This window comes from Vollenhovia emeryi, unplaced genomic scaffold (genome assembly GCF_000949405.1).
Source record: "Vollenhovia emeryi isolate VEMERY1.0 unplaced genomic scaffold, V.emery_V1.0 DF939147.1, whole genome shotgun sequence".
NCBI lineage: Eukaryota > Metazoa > Arthropoda > Insecta > Hymenoptera > Formicidae > Vollenhovia > Vollenhovia emeryi.
The window spans coordinates 944,267-963,910 of record NW_011967219.1 but is presented as its reverse complement, the minus strand read 5'-3'; the positions used below and the strand labels follow the sequence as shown (position 1 = coordinate 963,910).

At 41.4% G+C, this 19,644-nt stretch overlaps 1 protein-coding gene across 5 annotated transcripts in view; it reads right to left on the bottom strand.

Moving 5' to 3' along the window:
- The window catches only part of LOC105566035, an 89,175-nt gene that overhangs the window by 46,110 nt on the left and 23,421 nt on the right, over positions 1-19,644 (bottom strand). Inside the window, exon 1 of one of the 5 annotated variants that reach the window (XM_012019730.1) lies at positions 10,942-11,648. The exons of the other annotated variants lie outside the window; for them this stretch is intronic. Coding sequence (XP_011875120.1) covers positions 10,942-10,975 — 34 coding nt within the window. The 5' untranslated portion in view covers positions 10,976-11,648. Of the gene's footprint in view, positions 1-10,941; positions 11,649-19,644 lie in introns of those variants that run through there. 5 annotated transcript variants of the gene reach the window in all.

Sequence of the window (19,644 nt, the reverse complement as noted above, 5' to 3'; positions counted from 1 at the left end):
TGTTATTTACTCGATAGGCGCGAACACGCGTACTCGCACGATCGATCCCACGCGGTGATTGGAGAACAAGCGTTTGCTCGGTGACCCATTAAACCCGCAACCTGTTCCACGACAACCTACGTTGTAGATGTAAGCAATATCTCTCTGGAAGTTTCCTTCCAGTATTTACGCCCAGAAAAGATTGATCGAAGAAACAATCGTGGACTTCTCTAAGGCCCGGTTTCGCCAACGTTGCTTAACTATAGGCTTATTGCTAGTTTAATTCGTTCTTTGTCTCTTTCCAACTGTTACTTTATAAAGAGACAGACATGAATCAAACTACGATTAAAGTTAAGCGACGTTTGGTGAAACCAGGTCTAAGTAACTCAGGTTTACGAGGCGGTCGAACACGGCGGTGCACCGTACATTGTCTTTTTGGAAAACGATTACAAAAAAATCATGTACCAAAAAGAAAGACGAATATTATGTAACGACTGTGATTGACACGATTGTAAAGTTATACTAAACTTCCCTAAACGAATCTATTTATCTTCATCATCTTTTAACATATCATCTTTACAAATATTGAGATGAAATTCTATAGATACTAAATAGAATAAAACGTTGAGATACTATAAAAGTAGGGCTGTGTATTTATATACGAAGGGTTGGATGCCAAAATTAGGTGGCTTCACTGTTTTTATCAGAAATGAGTTATAACTCATATATACTTTTATTATTGCTTTAAAAAATACGAATTAAAGTATATGTTTTTTACGTTTACATGTTGCTAGGGCTAAATTCAAATGACTACGCAAGAGAAACTATAAAGTGCTAAAAATTTTCTTTAAAATTTACTAAAACGGAGCTGCCTGTTTCAGCCGTCGCTTCATGCAGTGTCAAAATGAACTGCGAAGAGGAAAGTCCCAGCGTGAGTACGCAAGGAACACCGGGCAAAATAAGCAACGGAGGATTCTCTGAACTCTAAACGGGACCATTTTCTACGTCAATCCACATAGAATGTATTTCCTGTAGACGCTAATGCGCTCTATCTCGACTAGCGCCGGGTGGAAAGCGCGTTAAAATCGACTGGCGGCCCCAGAAGAAAGTCAGTGTTAAACGTTGGACTCTCACTGTGATATAACGAGAACGAGACATACGGCGCGTCCGCAAAGTGGTACACCCGCGTCCCTAAACGCGCGCTCGTTAAACGCGCCCCGTTGCTCAAATCGCTCGCGCGATCGCCGGAACCGGCTTCCTGATAATTTACCGGAACGTCGCGCGACACACACACATACAGACATCATCATCTGAATATTACGGATTGCACCTGACACATTATACTTCGTCGCACGTGCACGTGACCGTCACGAGCGTGACCAGATGCGTCAGCGAATCGCACGCTAATCGCGTTAATTAACGAATCCGGGCTTTAAATGCGGATACGACCCGCGCGCGTGACGGCGTTTCCAAACAGTGGAATTATTACGTCATTGCGTATGGAAAAGTAATATTAGCGAAGACCCGTATGTATTACGACGAGTCTTTACCACAACCGAGTGGAAATCCAATGTTTTTTTTATTCGGTAGTTAAACTTCAGGAGTGTAAAATTTTATCTCAGTACTAACAATATTCTACTAACAATCTCATTAATCGTATACATGTAGGTATACATACATATAAATATATATTATGTACCAAATAATACTTTCGCTCGTGTTATATTTAACAACAACAAGTAAACAAAAGAGGCCAATTTTTACGAGCATAAAAGTTGACACAATGGGTTTGTTTTCTGTTCCTGCACTGGTGAACTAGTGCAGTAAGCTAGAATGAGAAAAAATATGCTTGTCTTACTCCAATTTATTGCACTAGTTCACTAGTGTAGGAACAGAAAACAAGCCTAATGTAATATATATTTTAAAAAAATTAAAAGTTGTTGCAAATTAAATATAAGATAGCGGACGCGTTTCAGCACACAGTGTTTTGAAAGCATCGGCGCAAAATCAAAATTAAATAGTTAAATCGCCGAGAACATAAGCGTCAATAAGTAATACAATGTATAATAGACGAAAGCACCGTGTGCTGAAACGCGTCCGCTATCTTATATTTTTATTGTAACAACTTTTGATTAAAAAAAAATATATATTACATTGTCAACTTTTATGCTCGTAAAAATTGGCCTCTTTTCTTTACTTGTCGATCGTGTTAAAGATTGATCGACATTTCCGTGGAGTTGTAATTAAAATTCAAGTACAAAACTATTTTTGTTATTTAACATTTTAAACCACAGATTCGATACTCATTGAGAAGAGTTTTGAAAATCTTCCTGCGTCTTCTCCTCCCGTGACAAGGTCAGAGCTACCATCAGTCGCAGTACCGTAGACGCGCGAGCCGAACGTGCTGCAAGTAATCAATTACACTATGACGTATGCAAATGAAAGGCGACTGTAACGACGGCTGTGTCCCCGTCTACTTCCTGTTGTCCACTTGGTATTTCTCCTCCCTCTTCTCTCTTTCTCCTCTTTGTTCGCTCTTTTTTCTGCTCTTCACTTCGCGATGCTCTCGCAACGACGTTCAGCGAGCGAGCGCGAACCAAAACCGCGAGTGATCGCGAGAATACGCGCGACGAACGCTGTTCGGCGTTCGAATATTTTCATACATCTTCGTACGTGGAAATTCATGCATTACTCCGTGTGTTAACCGATATCAACCGTGAATGCACGCTAAAACTGGTCCTTGAAACCTTGCGGTATTCACTTTTCTTTGCAGCATTCTGCGTGTAAATCTTGATCGAACCCCCCCCCCCTTCCCTCTCTCTCTCTCTCTCTCTCTCCAGGTAATTTTTAAGCGAGATCAAAATGTATCTTTCCGCAGAATCGTATCCAATATATGTTTTAGAATTGAGAAATTTCTGGATTCTGGCGGACCTTCGGCAACTTCAATCTCAAGGTCCCTGACTAATACTAGCTCTGCTATTTTTCACATTTGACGCTCGTTTGGCATTTCAATGCTTAAACGCTTGAACGCGCGGATATTTATATGTTTATTCACAATTGGATTAATTCACACTTGCCTTTGTTGTACTTTAAATATAAAAACACACGCGCAAGCAGATGCATGTACATACACTATAAGGAATCTGCTGATGCCCTCCCACATGAATTAGTGCAAAAATCAATACGATTGTGCATTTTGCATATACATACATGGAAAATGTATATGTGTTCTACATGTGCCTAAATTCGTATGGGAAGGCGTCAGTGATTCCTACACCGAAAAAAATTTCTGGTTGAATATGGACGAATCAGATAATTCCTTTAGGATTTACCAGAATTCCTTTAGGATTTACCAGAATTTCTGTAGGATTACAGGAATTCTGGTAAATCCTAAAGGAATTCTGGTAAATCCTAAAGGAATTCTGGTACATCCTAAAGGAATTATCTGATTCGTCCATATTCAACCAGAAATTTTTTTCAGTGTAGGGTATATCAAGGTACATTGAACATTTCCACACGTGGATTTCAAAGTATTAGGATGTTTGGACAGTTGGGTGAACGACCGAACACCTCCATCCTCTTGGACGTCGCTCGGGCGAACGCCCTCCATCGGTATGGATTACTTAATAAACCACTGAAATCGGCTATCTCTAGCTCACGAAGGCGGTATTAATTCGCTCCACTTTATCGCGACGGCGCGGTGTGTGGCGCGCGCGTTAAAAAAGCCGTTTTGAAGACTTTCTATAATCCCGAGATCGCCTCTCACCGTCTCTCGCGCTCGCCCGCGGCGTCGCTTACAGCTCCATTCAAAAACGCGAACAACCTCGGTGTCCAGGGGCGCACGTGAAAACGTTTCACGGAAGCGGCTCGGCGCGTACGCGCGCGTTTAATACAAATGACGTACGTTTACGCGTTCAAATGGTCGCGTGCAATTCAACACAAACGGAAAGTTCCCATAGAACTGAGCTATCAGCAAAAAATATTCTCTATCAGACATGCGACCCAGGGGCTAACCGGTAATTTACCCCTAAAGGGGTGTGTACGGCAGACACAGACTTCTATACCTAGACTGCTAACTCCTTGGGTACCTGAGTGGAAATTTGGCTCTATGACCTTTAATTCTATTATACAGTACCTAGATAGCACAAGACACTCCTATGAACATTTTAAGAATATTCTTCAAGAATATTTGGAATATTCCATAGGTCATTCTTACATACTTATCTTACGTTCGTGGAACATTCGACTGGCACTACCATAAATCTTTTTTGAATATGAATAGAATAATCTACCGAATATAGCGTGTCGGTTATATGTTGTATGATCCCAGGTTTCACTGCCTTTTGCATAAGATAAGTGTATTACACAATAAACAATGTGCAATACATGAACTCGATGAATATTAAAAAATTATTCTGAACGAATATTCCAAAAACTTTCTCGACGAATATTCTAAAAACGTTCTTCTTTTGTAATTTCTAATTGTAATAATCTATATATATTTATAGAATATTCGCGCAATTCATGTCGCGAGTGTATACGATATCATTAAAAAACGCCCTCTCTTCTCGTCGTAAAACCAGCAATTTCTCGTTAACGCTGATACAACGCTACGATCGAGTGACAAGGATAACACAATTTGCCTCCCCGTATTTTCTTTTTTCTTTCTTTCTTTCTTTCACGCGTGCGTCCCTGCGTGTATTTCCAAATGCAATCGCGATCCGCCGAATAACTGGCTTGCACCATCCTTTCGAAATTACTAACGCACGAGACCCGTTTAAATAAATCGCGGTTCGCTCGTGCCGATTTCGAGAATGGTAATCACGACCGAGGCATCAATGGCTCTCGAATGTCGGGCGTCTGAAAAAAGTTCAAGGGCACGCGCCGACGAATTAACCCTCGATCGCTGTAATTAAATTTGTTAGCGTGACCACTTGTGGCAATCCTTGGCCCCCTGTGGCTCCCCCCCCCCCCGCCTCCTTCCTCGGTTATAACCCACATAGCGTAGCACCGTTCCAAGGATATCCGTAGAAAATTCGCAATGGGATATCCTTAGGATGTCGTTTACGACGTAGCGTGCCTGCATATTTATATTAAATAACGGAACGGTCCGAGCCGCACTAGTTCCGACCGCGCATTCCGATCCGCTAATGCGGGGGAGAGACGCTTCACATCGCCGTCACGTAATCGACACATTGTTCTGGATTCCCATAGAAATCCAGCACACGCGATCCGACGGCATCCACACGTGCAGGATTCCTGGATGGCGGCCCAGGTGACCGGCGATCCGCGTTTATGGGCATCGATCGGACGACCGTTCGTAATAGGAGAGAAAATGCACTCTCGAGCGAGGAGGGGAAAAAAACCAGAAAGAAAAAGAAAGAATGAGAAGGCGACAGACACCTGTAAGTCTCGTAATTCTTGGAGAAGACACGAGTGTAAAATTGCGCGCGCGCCATCAGCGAATGCCAGTTCTTGGGTTACATTTCCGTCGTTCTCATCAGAAATTCGGTTTCCCACGGAGGGAATCTACGGCGAGTACCTCGAGATAATGACGAGTGCTTGACATTTCGAGGTATTTCCAAACGTTTGTGTGTTCGCTCGTCGCGAGTACGCGACGGTATTTCGTTCCTCGTGTCGAAACACCACGGCGCACGGCTACACGGCCGAGGGACATCGCGTTTCTTCCTCCTGTCCTTTTCGTGAATAATTTCGCACGCGCGCGCGTTGTTCGCCTCGCGATTACGTAATTTGCATATTAAGGCTTTGCATATTAAGGCTGGGACCGCGTTTTTCAGCTTCAACCTTGTCGCGTATACGGTAATGAACGAACGAGTAAAGTAACGAGCACACCACACGTGCGCGTAGAATTCTGCGTTCAAACGACGCGCCTTACTCGCGATCGCGTACGTCACGTTTCCACGAAATTTGTCCGATCCAAGAGAAAGAAGTCCAAAAGATCGACCACGTTCGATATAATTGTACGAATGGACCTGCCTCATGCAAAACCCATCCAATATATTTACACATATAATAATATATTTATAATTATTAATAACTAGAAATGACAAAACGCGCGCTTCGCGCGCGCAATTTGTGGTTGGGCGTTGTATATTTTCAAGAATTTGTATACATGCAAAGAAGTAATTGTATGCGCAACGTCAATTTAAAATAAAAAGTAATTTATCACTCACTGATACGATTCGCAACAGCAGAGTTGTACATCGTTAACAATATATGTTAAACTGTAAAAATACAAATATGTATATGATTATTATATATTAATTATGTAAAATCAAAATTATTGTATTAAATATACTTTATATTTTATATTTTTAAAAATAAATATTTATTAAAATAATTATATAGGATACCGAAAAAGTCTTTCTTTTAAATATAAACTCACAAAATTGTATACGTATGGTTTTGTCTCTAACACTTATTCGAATTCGCGTTCGAATCGTTTGAACAAATAAAATAAAAACACAGAACAGATGCTTTATTTTGCACAAGTAACAAATAACATATTAAATTGTAAGACACTTACCTCATCATTTTTCCGCCGTTGCCCGATGCCTCCTGGGCCACCTCCTCCTCTCAAATTCCCTTGTTGCACTGACACAACACTCACTCGCGAAAATCATCGATCGCACGAAATTTCGGGCACTCCCGTACGCGATGTGAAATACCGCGAAACGCACGAAATATTATTAACAAATATCGCGTGACTCTCTGTCATACAAGTTACTCAAACTAACAACGTGCATTTTTTATTCGGAAGAATAGGATAAGGGATAAAACGCTTTTAAATTGGCGATATAAAACGCAACGCGAGCATCGGAAGCATAATCTGCGGTGAAGAAGTAGTTATTAGTCAGTAACGAAACGATATTTTATAATCTTTGTTATTCAATCTAATCCTCGAAATAAATTATGTGAGTGAAATTTCCAGCGATAAATAGTGTACAAATCAATAGCGTTTTATCCCTATAATATTCATCGTGATCGAGTCTTGGAAACCGATAACGCAAAAGTAATAACACGCACGGAGCGACTCTCGCTACTGCCTGCCGGCTCGACGTTCGGCGAGCGAGTGATAGCGCGGCGACCTTCAGCTACACGATGGCACGCAAAAACATCGTACGTCACCGCGAGTGAAAAGCAACAAAAAAACGTTGAGAATTCGTTGGCCTGCCTACGCAATGGAAAATTCCGTTCTTAATATTTTACATTACTTTGTTCGCGGCTGTTACTACGTTCTGTGTATCATTCTGCGGACTTATTGGTATTGATTAAATTGACGATTAATTCTGTTCAATCGAGAAGATGTTTCGAAACAAAAATCGTTGTCACTTAAATTCTAATTACTAAGATTAGAGATTTTACCTCAATAGTTGGTGTATACAAATGTACATTTCTAAATTGCAAATTTTCATTTACTATGAATCTAAAAGAGAAGTGAAGCACACCGCGCTTCGAGAAAACCAATCGGCATCGCGGAAAAGCGGCAACAATACTTCGAGATATGCGACTAATCGACTTACATGTCTTTTTAGAAGTGGATTACACGAAAATAAAATTATGTATCAACAAGATCAGCGCAATTGAAATAAAATCGTTGAAACGACAGCAGGATTAATCAACAAAAAACATCAGATAGTTGTCTTAGATCGGTCCGTTCTTATATCTAAGATCATCTTAAGTATACTCTTAATGTGTTTTTAACCAATCACAGAACCGCATTAGTCTCTTAAGACAACACTTAAGATGATTTTGAAATAAAAATCGACTATGAATGCCGGCCGTAATAATCTGGATATTTCGTTCAATGCTTAAAATTAAAATCCACAGCAAATACAATTGAGCGAATTCTTTATGTTTGTGGCGGCCCGTGACGTTAACGTTTAATTCGAGCCACTTCATGTTTTTTAATTCAACAGCATTTTTTCCGTGTACGTAAAAATAATAACGTAATGCGATTAATATACATAATATATACAATAGTATGTATCACATATATTAATTATATAATACATGAATTAATCACAAATTTATATAAGACTGTTCCAGGATTCGTATCACTTTCATATAAAGTAGATGCAGTTTCGCGTGTGTTTCTTATGGCGTATTAATAATGCATTATAACGAGCTCGGAGAGTTCTCGGAGGGGCTGCGAATGGAGGAGGGTAAGAAAACAAAAAGCGCTTTCGAACGATTTTGCGAACGCGAATTATTACGGATTGTCCGGATGCAGGCAATAAAGAGAGGCTTGCCTTGAGGAAACGCGTGGCTCACGCCTCGATTCATTGAGGACACCTCATCGCCGCGATCGAGACGATCCTTGAACCGGTCGCCGCGTTTCGATTCAAGAACACCGGGCCGACTTGGACCGCACCCGCGAGATTCGCGCGATATTCGATTACTCGTTCGTTCGATAACTCGCAGAGATGAATGACAACGTTTTGCGTTGCGTTCGATGAAATCTCATTCTTTCCTTTCGCAGAAGCGACGAAGATTCTACACACTTGAGCAAAAAGAAAAAAAATAGTTGAAAGATGCCAAGTATCCGCGGACGCAAAATGCTCGTCGCTGATTGTTTTACAACGCCAACAGCGTCGATATTGAAGCGCGCGTCACACGTAAAGCATGGCATTTAAAAATTCCCTTTGTATATATTCTTTCTCACGCGCGGCTTGTAATGATTAGAGATCGCAAAATTATATTCATAATGGGAAACACCGTCAGTCTTCTCGAAGCACTTCTCCCTAGAAAATTAGAATCCGGAATCTCTGACGTTCCATTTGCAAGGAAAAAAAAGTAATCTTGTCTTTTACGGATTTAATTGCTCACTCCACGTAAGTTGCGTGCATACAAGAGCTTTCTATTCGCTGGACACATACTTCGTTTCTCTCCTGCACGTATCTAACTTAAGTGTTGCATCGCATTGTGTGCGCTGCGAGGGAAGTTCCAGACGATACGTTTGAAATAAATTAAATAAAAAAATTATTTTGGCTGTTTAAAAATATGTACGTACAAAAATTAATTATTATCATTATATTACTGCGTATCTCTTCATCTTACAATTTTTCCTCGCAGATTCGAGCGAAAGTTTGAAGATATTTTCTGCACAAAAGTTCGTGTTCAAGTTGCCGAGCCAGTTTGCGTCTCGCTTTTCACTTCTTTACCCGAGACAAAATGTTTTTCCGGATGTTCTTTCGATTTTCCAGGAGAATGAAAACCGGGGAAGGGGAGGTCAGAAAAATAACGAACCCGAAATCACAACTAATGATTACGGATTCCTTGAAAGGACTCCCGCTGGTTGACTGTATGTGTATTCACGAAATAAGACGGTCAATGTTGACCATTGAAATCTTGCAAACACGACAAGCTATACGTTTGAAACGTGTCGGAACGTCTAGTCGAGGCATCAGACTCTCGTGTGACGACGCAACTGTACGGGAAAAAAATGACATCGTATCAACAGCATAGTTGACAACAATCTAATTGGAAATAATGTTGCTAATTCAATAATAATAATGAAATAAAACCGTCATGCTTTTGTTCGGATAAAGCAAGCTGTTATTTATTTAAAAACATTATTAAATATAAATTATTCCATAAAATTATTTTCACTTAGTCTCTGCTGTTAGCTAATCTTGGCTGTCTATATATAATTTTTTTCGTGTAGATGCGGCGCTGAGAAAGCTCGCGAAACAATCGGGACGATGGGCCGGGACATTCTGAACACTCCCCTCTTGGTTTCGCAACCACCGATTGTTCTCTTTCGAAAAAATATCTGTCAAGGCAATGCTTTAGATCATAAAGAAGAAAACGAGACACAAGTTTGATTCTCAACTTACAATTAGACGTGACAACTTAAATTTTTATGCACAAGATTTGGCAAATGTCACAAGTGCCCGAAACTCTCGAGAAGAAGAAAGAAGCTTCATTCCGATGCCATGTACTTTGAGCATAAAAATAATATTTTCAACTTCCTTCAAGTATCCTATCCAGTTTGAAAACTTTCCTTTCGTAAAAGTGTATATATATTTTAAATAATACAATTAATATTTCATGACTGTATGTAACTCGTATGTATAGAATTAATTACATATACGCAAGAAACTGCCTGTTCAGGGATCTCCTGTAGAACTCAATCTCGGAGTGTCTCCAAGAAAGTCCAATCAAGGATTGAAGGGACCCTCCGGTAACGACGGCTTTATAAGCCGGCGGAGGAACATTCTAGAAAATCGTAGGCAGACTATATCGAAGGCGAAGAGTCATGAAGTCAATTACAGTTAACGAGATAACATCGCGATCATTCAATTGAGAATTCCCCCCCATTGGCAGCGCACGCACGTGCATTCATTGCCGGTATTGTGCAAGCACGGCATATCCGAAAGGGCGCGCAACGCATCGTTGCGTTCCGCAGCATTCCGCGCTCTGTAATTAGGCTAATTATTGGCTGACGTTTTCAAATCCAACCGGCCGAATGCCGGAACGGCGATTTGCGCCGTGGGCTTTCTCCCCGCGAGTCAATCTTTCTTTTATTCGCGGTCGTCTACAACAGCGACCGTTCCGCGTTGTGAGAAACAAAATGATGAATGGACAAGGATGTTCAGATTGGTGCGAGCACGTTGTTACATTGATTAATTTCGGCTTGTCCTTTCACGTTTGCAGTCTCGCTTTATACGTTTTTGCTAAATTACCTACATGTTTGCGGATTAAATCCCGATTTCCGTCCAGCGCGGATTAGAAACGACAGGGGCGAGTTTGAGGAAATTGGCGCCGTTTACTCCCGGAATACGCTCCGTGTAATCGAACGTGTGGCGAGAACAAGGAGACTAGCGTAGGGACGAAAGAAATGCAAGCGATTGCAAAAGCGCGTCCGAGAAAGTGCTTTTCTGCCGTTATTCCGCGCACGCGTCGCGGGTCGCGGGTCGCGCCGCGCGTTATACGCACCGACTTCGGCATGTTGCACGGAGAATTCCAACATGGTCCCCTGGGAGATACGACCGGGTAACGATGCCTTATGGCGATCCTCCAATCCCCCGCAGATCCTGGAATACTGTCGGGCTCTCGGAAATGCCGGAGTGATCGGTCAATCGATCATTCTTCCGGCCGGCCGCTCTCGGACACTCGGCGAGTACGATCGTACGAAGCGAAACTGTTGCCGCGAGTTTCCAGCAATTCTCGTGGTCGGTTATGCAAATAGGGACGGAGATTTTACGGTAGCAGGGAAGAGGAGTGACGTTCGACCGGGAGGTGTAACCTCCAGGTTTTGGGGACTTAATGGCGGAACGAGGGTGGCAAATGGTGGAAGTCCGGGGTTTCGAAAATTTAAGGCTCAGATCGCAGGGATTAGAGAAGTGTCAGGATACAGGGCAAATGCATTTTTCCAAAGTTCGGCAAGATCACGTGAAAAATTGGACGAGGTCGGTGGATTGTAAAGAGGACCTCGTGAGAATTGGAGAAAAACCACGAGACTTGCGTCGTCTCGGCGGAGATCCGAGGATCCCTGGGCGGGGGGAGAGATACTGGGCGGTGCAAGGTGAGGATGCGCGCACCCCCGTTCACGGTGGAAGTGCGAGTCTTCGAGAATGCGAGAAGAGGGATAATCTGGCGGGGAGAATCCGAAGTGGCACTCGAGGAAAGTCTCACAGATGAATTGCGCTGAACTGTCCGAACGGCTTGGCGAGAATCGATCGCACGTCCTTCGCGGCCGCGGAGGAACCTCCCCCGGAACCGTTGTTCTCGGGGTGAGGGAGAGTCCCAGGGCGATTTTCCGTCGGCGAGGCTGCGGACTGTCGCGGCACCAAACGCAGTCGCGGGTTCCGAAGCTGCGCGACGCGCAGAGCGGCGAGATCTGGAGAGCGGGACGTTTACGTTCCTCTCGGCGCGGGCAATTCCGCTCGCTCGCTCGCTCGCTCGCTCGCGCGGGCGCGCACGCACGTTCCGGTTCACCAAGATGGCGACGGCCAAGCTTCCGTGACACGCGGAAGCGGGACCAGAGGTTCACGCACGCACGACGAATGCACGCGACGGAGAGGACACGCTTCGGTAGAAAGCGTTCGAGGCGCACTAACGCGCTCCGGCGTCGCGACCGTGCCAAGCCGAGCCGATCCCACGAAGCGAATCGTCTTCGCGCGATACGCGCCCCGAAGTAACGGGGCGAGCTGATTGCCAAAGAGATCGACGGGGAGAGAGAGCGAGAGAGAGAAACCGAGTGGAGAGAGAAGGAGAGAAAGAAGGAAAGAGAAAGGCCAAGTCGCGCGGTGCAAGAGGGGAGGGGAGGGGGGGAGCAGATAGACTTTTCACCTTCGACGAGCACGAGTGACCGAGTGGAGCGAAGTGAGAAAAGATCTGCCGATGGGAAATCTCTAACGAGGAGTTAATGACCGTGCTATATGAGGATTGACGTTCCGTTGATCGGCACGGGACACTCTCGGGGAGAAAGGTCGTATGAATTTTAGAGCCGAATTCGATTTCATTCGCGGTTCTTCCGTTCCAATTGCGGTATCTCGGATATCTCGAGCGACGGGCGATAATTCACGATGAGACGCGGAAAATAACAGAGCTAGCTGCTAACCATCTCTTATCAGTCCAATTTTCGACTACTCAAGGTCAAAGAGAAACGTCAGCTGTTTCAACACCGTATACCGGTGGATCCGATAATGATCGCCGAGAGACGCTAGAGCGAAATAGAGTAACTTTGGGTGCGAGGAATTTGAAAGGTGTAGCAACAATTGATGAAATTTGGATGGGAAATTTCTAGATGATCCTGGGGAAAGAAAGTCTGGAAATCGATCGATCGGGATACGCCGAAGAGACGCGGTTGTTTACTAAAATTCTCTCTGTGTGACTAACGTAATCGGCGATAAGGCTCGAAAACAACGCACCATTCTACCACCCGCGAAGGACTTCCGATAATTTGTTATTTGCGCTGCTTCCGATAATGATTCTGTTTTGCACGCATCATTTCAATTAATCTTCAGCATTCCTGAATTATCGATTAATTGACTGACACACTAAGGACAGTTAAAAGTGTTCAAAGATACTTGAGATGAAAAACTTTTTCTTTCAGACTCTTTCGACTCGTCTACCAATGTAGATTAACTCTAATCTCGGGTTTACGTACTGTTCATTTTTTTCTACCTCTAAGGATTTAGATAACCGGGATTAAGGTTAACTGATAGAAATAGACAGAAATCGAGTATTTGGAAATTTGATGCAAGCTATCCGAAACCTTTCAAGAGTTGAGCAACGATTTATAAAAATGTTTAAAAACAAACTGAAGAATGTTTAATCCGAAATTAAGAGACGAAGATCAAATTAATAATTGTAAGAATAATTATTTAAAAGTCACTTTAGATGAATATATACATGGAGAAAAGTCCCCTATTGCGCGAGATAGGCTTCTAATATGAGATAGCAGGCTTTCAACATCCAAATTCATTCATAGATTTGTTTTCGCCACGATTACACGATCCAACAATGAATTTTCCACTAAACAAATTTCACTCCAAGGGCAATAAATTCATGGTGAAACTAACAGATGATGCCTATTAATTTAGCAGAAACCCCCGCTATTTTATATTAGGAGCCTATCTCATAATAGAGGACTTTTCTCTATGTATTTTGTGAGTCATCTAAAGTGACTTTTAATATATATATATATATATATATATATGTGTGTGTGCGGTGTCTCAAATTATAAATAGATTTGTCTTGAAATCTGACAGAAATTGTGAATCTTCTAAAGTGGACTTTAGAAGATGACAACACGTTCTGTGGGCATCCAAAAGTATTTCTTAGGGTGACTAAGAACTTTCCGTTCTTAGAAAAGATCGGGCGATGTCTGGAAATCCCAAGATTATGACTTGAGATAACAAGCGACCACATTCCTCGCGTTATCGTTAGAATAATCCGTATATCGATCGACAATCAATTATTCGGACGGATACGAATCTCGCATCTCGGTGACATATCGGTTCCGTTTGAGCGGTAAACACGCAACGTTCGTAATCGAAGCGTGATGAACGCCGAACGGAAGCAGGAAGAGAGGCCGACACGCTCGTCATCACGGCCGATCGGAATAATAAGCGATTCGTTTCCAACCGCGGAAGAGTCAGTCGATTTCGGACTATGAGGACGTTGGGGCGTCGACGAAGGACACCGCTTTGTCCAAAGTTGTGCCCTTGCCGCGATCAAATTCTCAATTGTGTCACGAGATTTGCGCAAGTCTCATTCCCTTTCTTCGTTATTCTCATACATAAGCACGAGTCGATGCCAAAACAAGTCGTCAGATTCGGCAAACGCACTTTCTGATTTGGTTTCTCATTATTCTCCTCGGTTGCTCCCCTTGGGAAAATATACCTTAGAAAACCTTAAAATTTTATCTCAGAAAAATAAGAAATATGAAAAGTAAATTTATTTAAGGTAAACTTAAAACTTACTTTAAGAATTGTAAAAAGTATGTAATATAATTTATAATACCGCGTGCGGTTTTCTCCTTACGAGAAAGTGCTATGCCGCGCGACCCTCTAGCGGGAACTTGGACAGGCTTAGCTATCTAAAAATTACTTTAAGTGTCAAAAATTACTCTAAAATTTCTTAAGTAAACTTTTAACTTCTTTAAGTAAACGCTTAGATCTGAAAGATTACTTTTAAACACTTTAATTTTGTTTAAAGTAAATTTCCCCAAGGGGCACGCGATAAATCATCGAGATAATAAATTGTAAATCCATCAAGAGAATTACCAAGAATTAAATAGCGAGTAAGATTTTTTGTTCAATACGCAACATCTTTAGTATTTTAGATTATTCCATGTAGGAGCGTAATTAATTGTCATATACTAAATCCAGGATGTACTATCTGCGGCAATGAAAACGTCTGATTAGAGACACCTTAATATATTATTTTATTAACTCAATCACCGATAATGTTGTTTGATACTAAAGATCAGACAATTTCAATGAATAAAGCTTGATAAGTAAATAGATAACGCAACTTTGTTTTTTAATCCACCTTAAGCAGATATCTCTTTGTCGACAAAAGCAAATCAGTAAAAGAATCATATCTTTGTTTTTCCTACGATTGTAACTTGATTGCGCAGTGAACAGGTGAAATAAATTTGATGCAAAATGTTTTAAAAATCACTGATTTATACGTTCGTCACTTGCGACGATTCCATAAAATATATTTTAAAATCGTAACCGGAGACTTTTCTCGCACAATTTTTAAGCTGAACATAAATTTTAATTTGCGACGTCTGGTTTAAATTTATTGCAATTTTACAGCATATTAACTGACCGAGCATCATCGTTATCAAAATACTAAGTAATCTCCGCTTTTTTACGTCATGGCTCAAAGTACACTGCTATTATTAAACGTCTGAAAATTTCAGCTTTTGGGGATTCCCGAATTCCTACATAATGACATGCAGTATGTTCATTGTCAATTTTAAACGTATGAAAATCTCAGCTTTCGGGGAACCCCGAATTTCTATGTGGCAGCTTGAAATACATCCGTAGTAGTACAATATATTGGCGCAATTGGGAAATATGTAAATCTAATATTCCCAACATTGGTCCAATATTGTACGTAAGCCAATATGCCTATTCAGTAACAACAAAAAATTGGTCTAATATTGTATCAATATTAAATCAATATTAGATCAATTCATATTATATTGCTAAATGCTAATCCAGACGTCGCGAATTACAATTTAGAATCAGCCTAAAAATTGTGCGAAGCAAATCTCTGATTACGATTTTGAACTATTTTTTAATGGAATTGTCGCATGAAGTGATGAACGTATAAATCAATGATTTTTAAAACATTTTGCTTGCAAATTTATTTCACCTGTTCGCGTCGCAATTGAGTTACAATGCAATTCATAATATATGCGTTGCTTATACAAATCTAATATTGTACAATTATTATTGTGCAAAATTGACATTTATTTCGTGGCCAACGTTGGCTTTACATTGGGAAATACTGGCCAATGCACTGCGCTACTGGAGATTGCTTATCATTTTGCAATGTCCGAAAATCCCAGCTTTTTATATCCTCGAGTACATTCAAGGTTCCAGGCATATTCTATTATATTTCTAGGTCTCGGGTACTATCTTACGAGCTCGACCGATGTCATTAAGCAGTCTTATCAGTGCGCGCACGTGACGTGATACGCGCGCGCAAGTAACTGTCTAACCGTTCAAACGTAGAATGCCATGCGTGCATGTTTCCTGCATTATGTGTCCCGAGGCGCTCCTCGGTGACGACGTAAACCATATTTGTACTTGCGATAATGGCGACCTCGGGAAGGCCTCGTCGTCGACCTCTTCCCCGGTCTCTCGATCTCGGAACTCGCATGTAGAACGCTCCCGTCCATCCGACTTCTTCTCTCTCTCTATCTCTCAGACGAGAAGATTTCTGCTCTCGAGACTTGCTTTCGAATCATGTACACACAGTTCGCTTCCGGTATCAGTGACACTGCGATTTTAATCCAGTGATACGGATCACCGCTGACCCTAGCGTGTGCGCACGTCAGGAGTATAAGATTAATCTTCACCTATATTTACGTACAGCTTTCGCCTTTATCCGAATGAAGCGATGGCTTTTTGCTCGGAAGCTATTAATGTGCCGACTTGTAGCAATTTAAATACTTTCGAATATTTCATATCTGGGACTTTGGACCTGGCATATTTTCTATTGTTCAATATCGTGAAATTTCAGCCACTAAATGATTGAAACTTTCACATAATAAAAGAGTTACAATTGTGCAAAAGAAGAACTCAAATTGCAGGCTTCCCGCGCGCAGCAGAAGTAAAACAAATTAAAATGAGGCTCGAGAGATTCACTTGCCGACCAGAGCTTCTTAATGACTTAATTGAGAACAATAACTTAATTAGGGAAGATATTAATTGAGACATCTGCTGTCGCGTCTGTCGCAGACACGACACATTTAATTGACGATGAATTAATTGCGGTGACTTCTCTCGGCTTACTGGTCGCCATCTCCGCGATTTCTGGGAACCGCTTTTGCCGCAGGATGAGGCAATAAAACAAGACGTAAGTTAAACATAATTCGTAGGTATACCGCTGCCAATCAGTATGAGTGAGCGATAACGCGCGTGCAAAGCTAACGAGAGATAAGGTATCGTGCGAGTTAGACTAAAAATCGAACAAACACCGAACACCGAGAGGTACACGGCAAGACGGTACAAACAAACACCTTTACCAATGGTAGCCGGAAAAAAACTTTTGATCGAAAACTTCCACTCGGAATCGATTATTGTGCAATTGTCCCCGTGACGTAGTCAAGATTATAGGTTTCCGTTGTTCACGGGTAAGACAAGGAACTTGTATCTACGGTGCGCATGAAGTAACGAAATATATTATGTGTAGAAGATATTCCACCGCAATTTTACATCGACGTGAATTTAATCAATTGATTCTTTAAGTTGAGCCATCAGGGGCCTTCATAAAGTTGTTCTCTTTTGTTTAAAAAAATGTAGAAGCTTGACGTAATATTAAATTCGTAATTCGCATATTTCGGAGCACACGTTCTACTTGGAAACATAAATTATGTCCCGAGACTCGTCAAGGTTTGCTCTGACATTTTTTAATTGTGTTATTTGGGAATCCGTGAAATTCTTTTCCTCTTTTCTTCATAGTATATGGAATAACGTAGTGTTGTCTTAAAATTTCTGTTTCCCTTACGAGACAAGTGATCGTTGGAAATTACATTTTATCGATTATTGAATTTGTCGTAAACTTACAAAACGGTAACTGTGATAAACTAGATATATTATGTTATTTAAAAAAATCAAGCTGTCATCAAAAACATTAAAAAATTATTAAAGCAAGTATATATCGTTTGCGAATTGTTGAATAATACTTTTTTCAACCCATTATCGGTCATTAACGGCACGCGATAATTGGCCAAAGACTCTGTTCAGAATCAAGGCTGAAGTAAATGCGATCAAGGATCAAAAACTGTAAATGCCGATGGCGACGTCGACGTTCAGTTTAGCAGTTATAAATTGCAGTACGGACAAAATGACGTTCGATAAACAATTGACTTAACAAGAGACCTTTTCAAGTTTGTTACTTAATCAAGGACTGAGTTTTTCCTGAAAATATCGAATGAATGTTAAGCCGGGACAACTTTTTTCCGAACATTCCCCTCGCGAATTTTCAGCTTTACTTTTTATTTTTTTAACGTAAGACGCGAGGATCCGATCGAGTTAACTGTACACGTCAAGAATATGGCACACGCATGATTTATTTGTCTCGCGCACATTCGTATCACTATTTTTAAATCGATATCGCTCCGTGTAATTTGTCAAGAGATGTGGGATTATGGCATCATAAAGCCTCGTTTCCGAAGGCGAGCAAATAATAGCAGACAATTTGAAGTAGCTTATCGCGCTAAAGGCGCAGTGGCGTTCCTACCCGCAACTTGTCCGCAACTACTACATACCGTTTATCGGAATCTTATCAATAGATATCACATCTAGAATGCTATTGTCCAAACGAATCGTATAAACTTTTACTTCGTAACAGTAAAATGAAGGAACAAAAAATTCCGTTGTGATATCGTTAACACGTTTCCACCATAATTGCTCATCGCGATTAAGATACCGATAAGAGGGGCAAGCGTCGAAAATAATTCTGTAAATTACCTCGTAAAAAGAGAGAGAAGAAAAGTGCGATTTATCGTTCCCAACTTGAGACAATCTAATCGAGTAACTTGATGTTAAAGCTGCACGAGTCTTTCGAGGAGAAAAAAGGAAAAAAAGAACCCGCGTGAAATATTGTAAAATTTAATCCTTCCAGCTAATTAAATAAATCGCCGAGAGAGGTGCAAGCTTAATAGGACCAGTGTGGTAGACACTGCATCCACCAAGGATGATTAGCCGGTTTTCAATTAACGAGAAACTTGACAAAAACATCGATCAACCGGTTTTTCGATGGTACCCGGCTTTTTATGCCTCACCGAAACACCTATCCCGATGTCAAAATTGCCGACGTGGGAGTCGATTCTTTCGCATTCGGCGTGTCTTTGATATACGAGTTCTTTTTTTAAGGCTATTATTCACCTGCTCAGGGCCGAGAATCTGGCTATTTCTAGTAATTCCTACAGGTTCTAAACACTTTCGTTCCTCGAAACATAAACACAGGAACGGAGATAAAATACACCTACTCTGGATATATTTTATCTCCGTTCTTGGTTGGCTGTAAAGAAGAGGATGGGAAGTGACAAAGCACCACGCAGAGAAGGTTTAATTAAATCCTCAATTAATTACCTTGCATCGCGGTGAGGCTTTCTTGGTAGAATCAACGGCGAGAAAAGTGGCACGAGAAAAGCGAAATGTGTCGCTAACCCACGATTTCGTCACTATCACAACAATGTATTAGGATACTCGACACGTGATTGACGCGTGCACTTGATGAATACGAATGCTTCTCTCTCTCTCTCTCTATCTCTCTTTCTCTCCCTATCTCGAATCGAACGAAACCATCGGCATTTATTTACTCAATTCTTCTACCTCGCTCTCTCTCTCACTTTTGGTTTCTCTTTCCTATCCGCATTAGAGAACATACAATGTGTCCCAGGAACACCGCATTATTTTTCTGACCATTCTTCACATGTCCAGT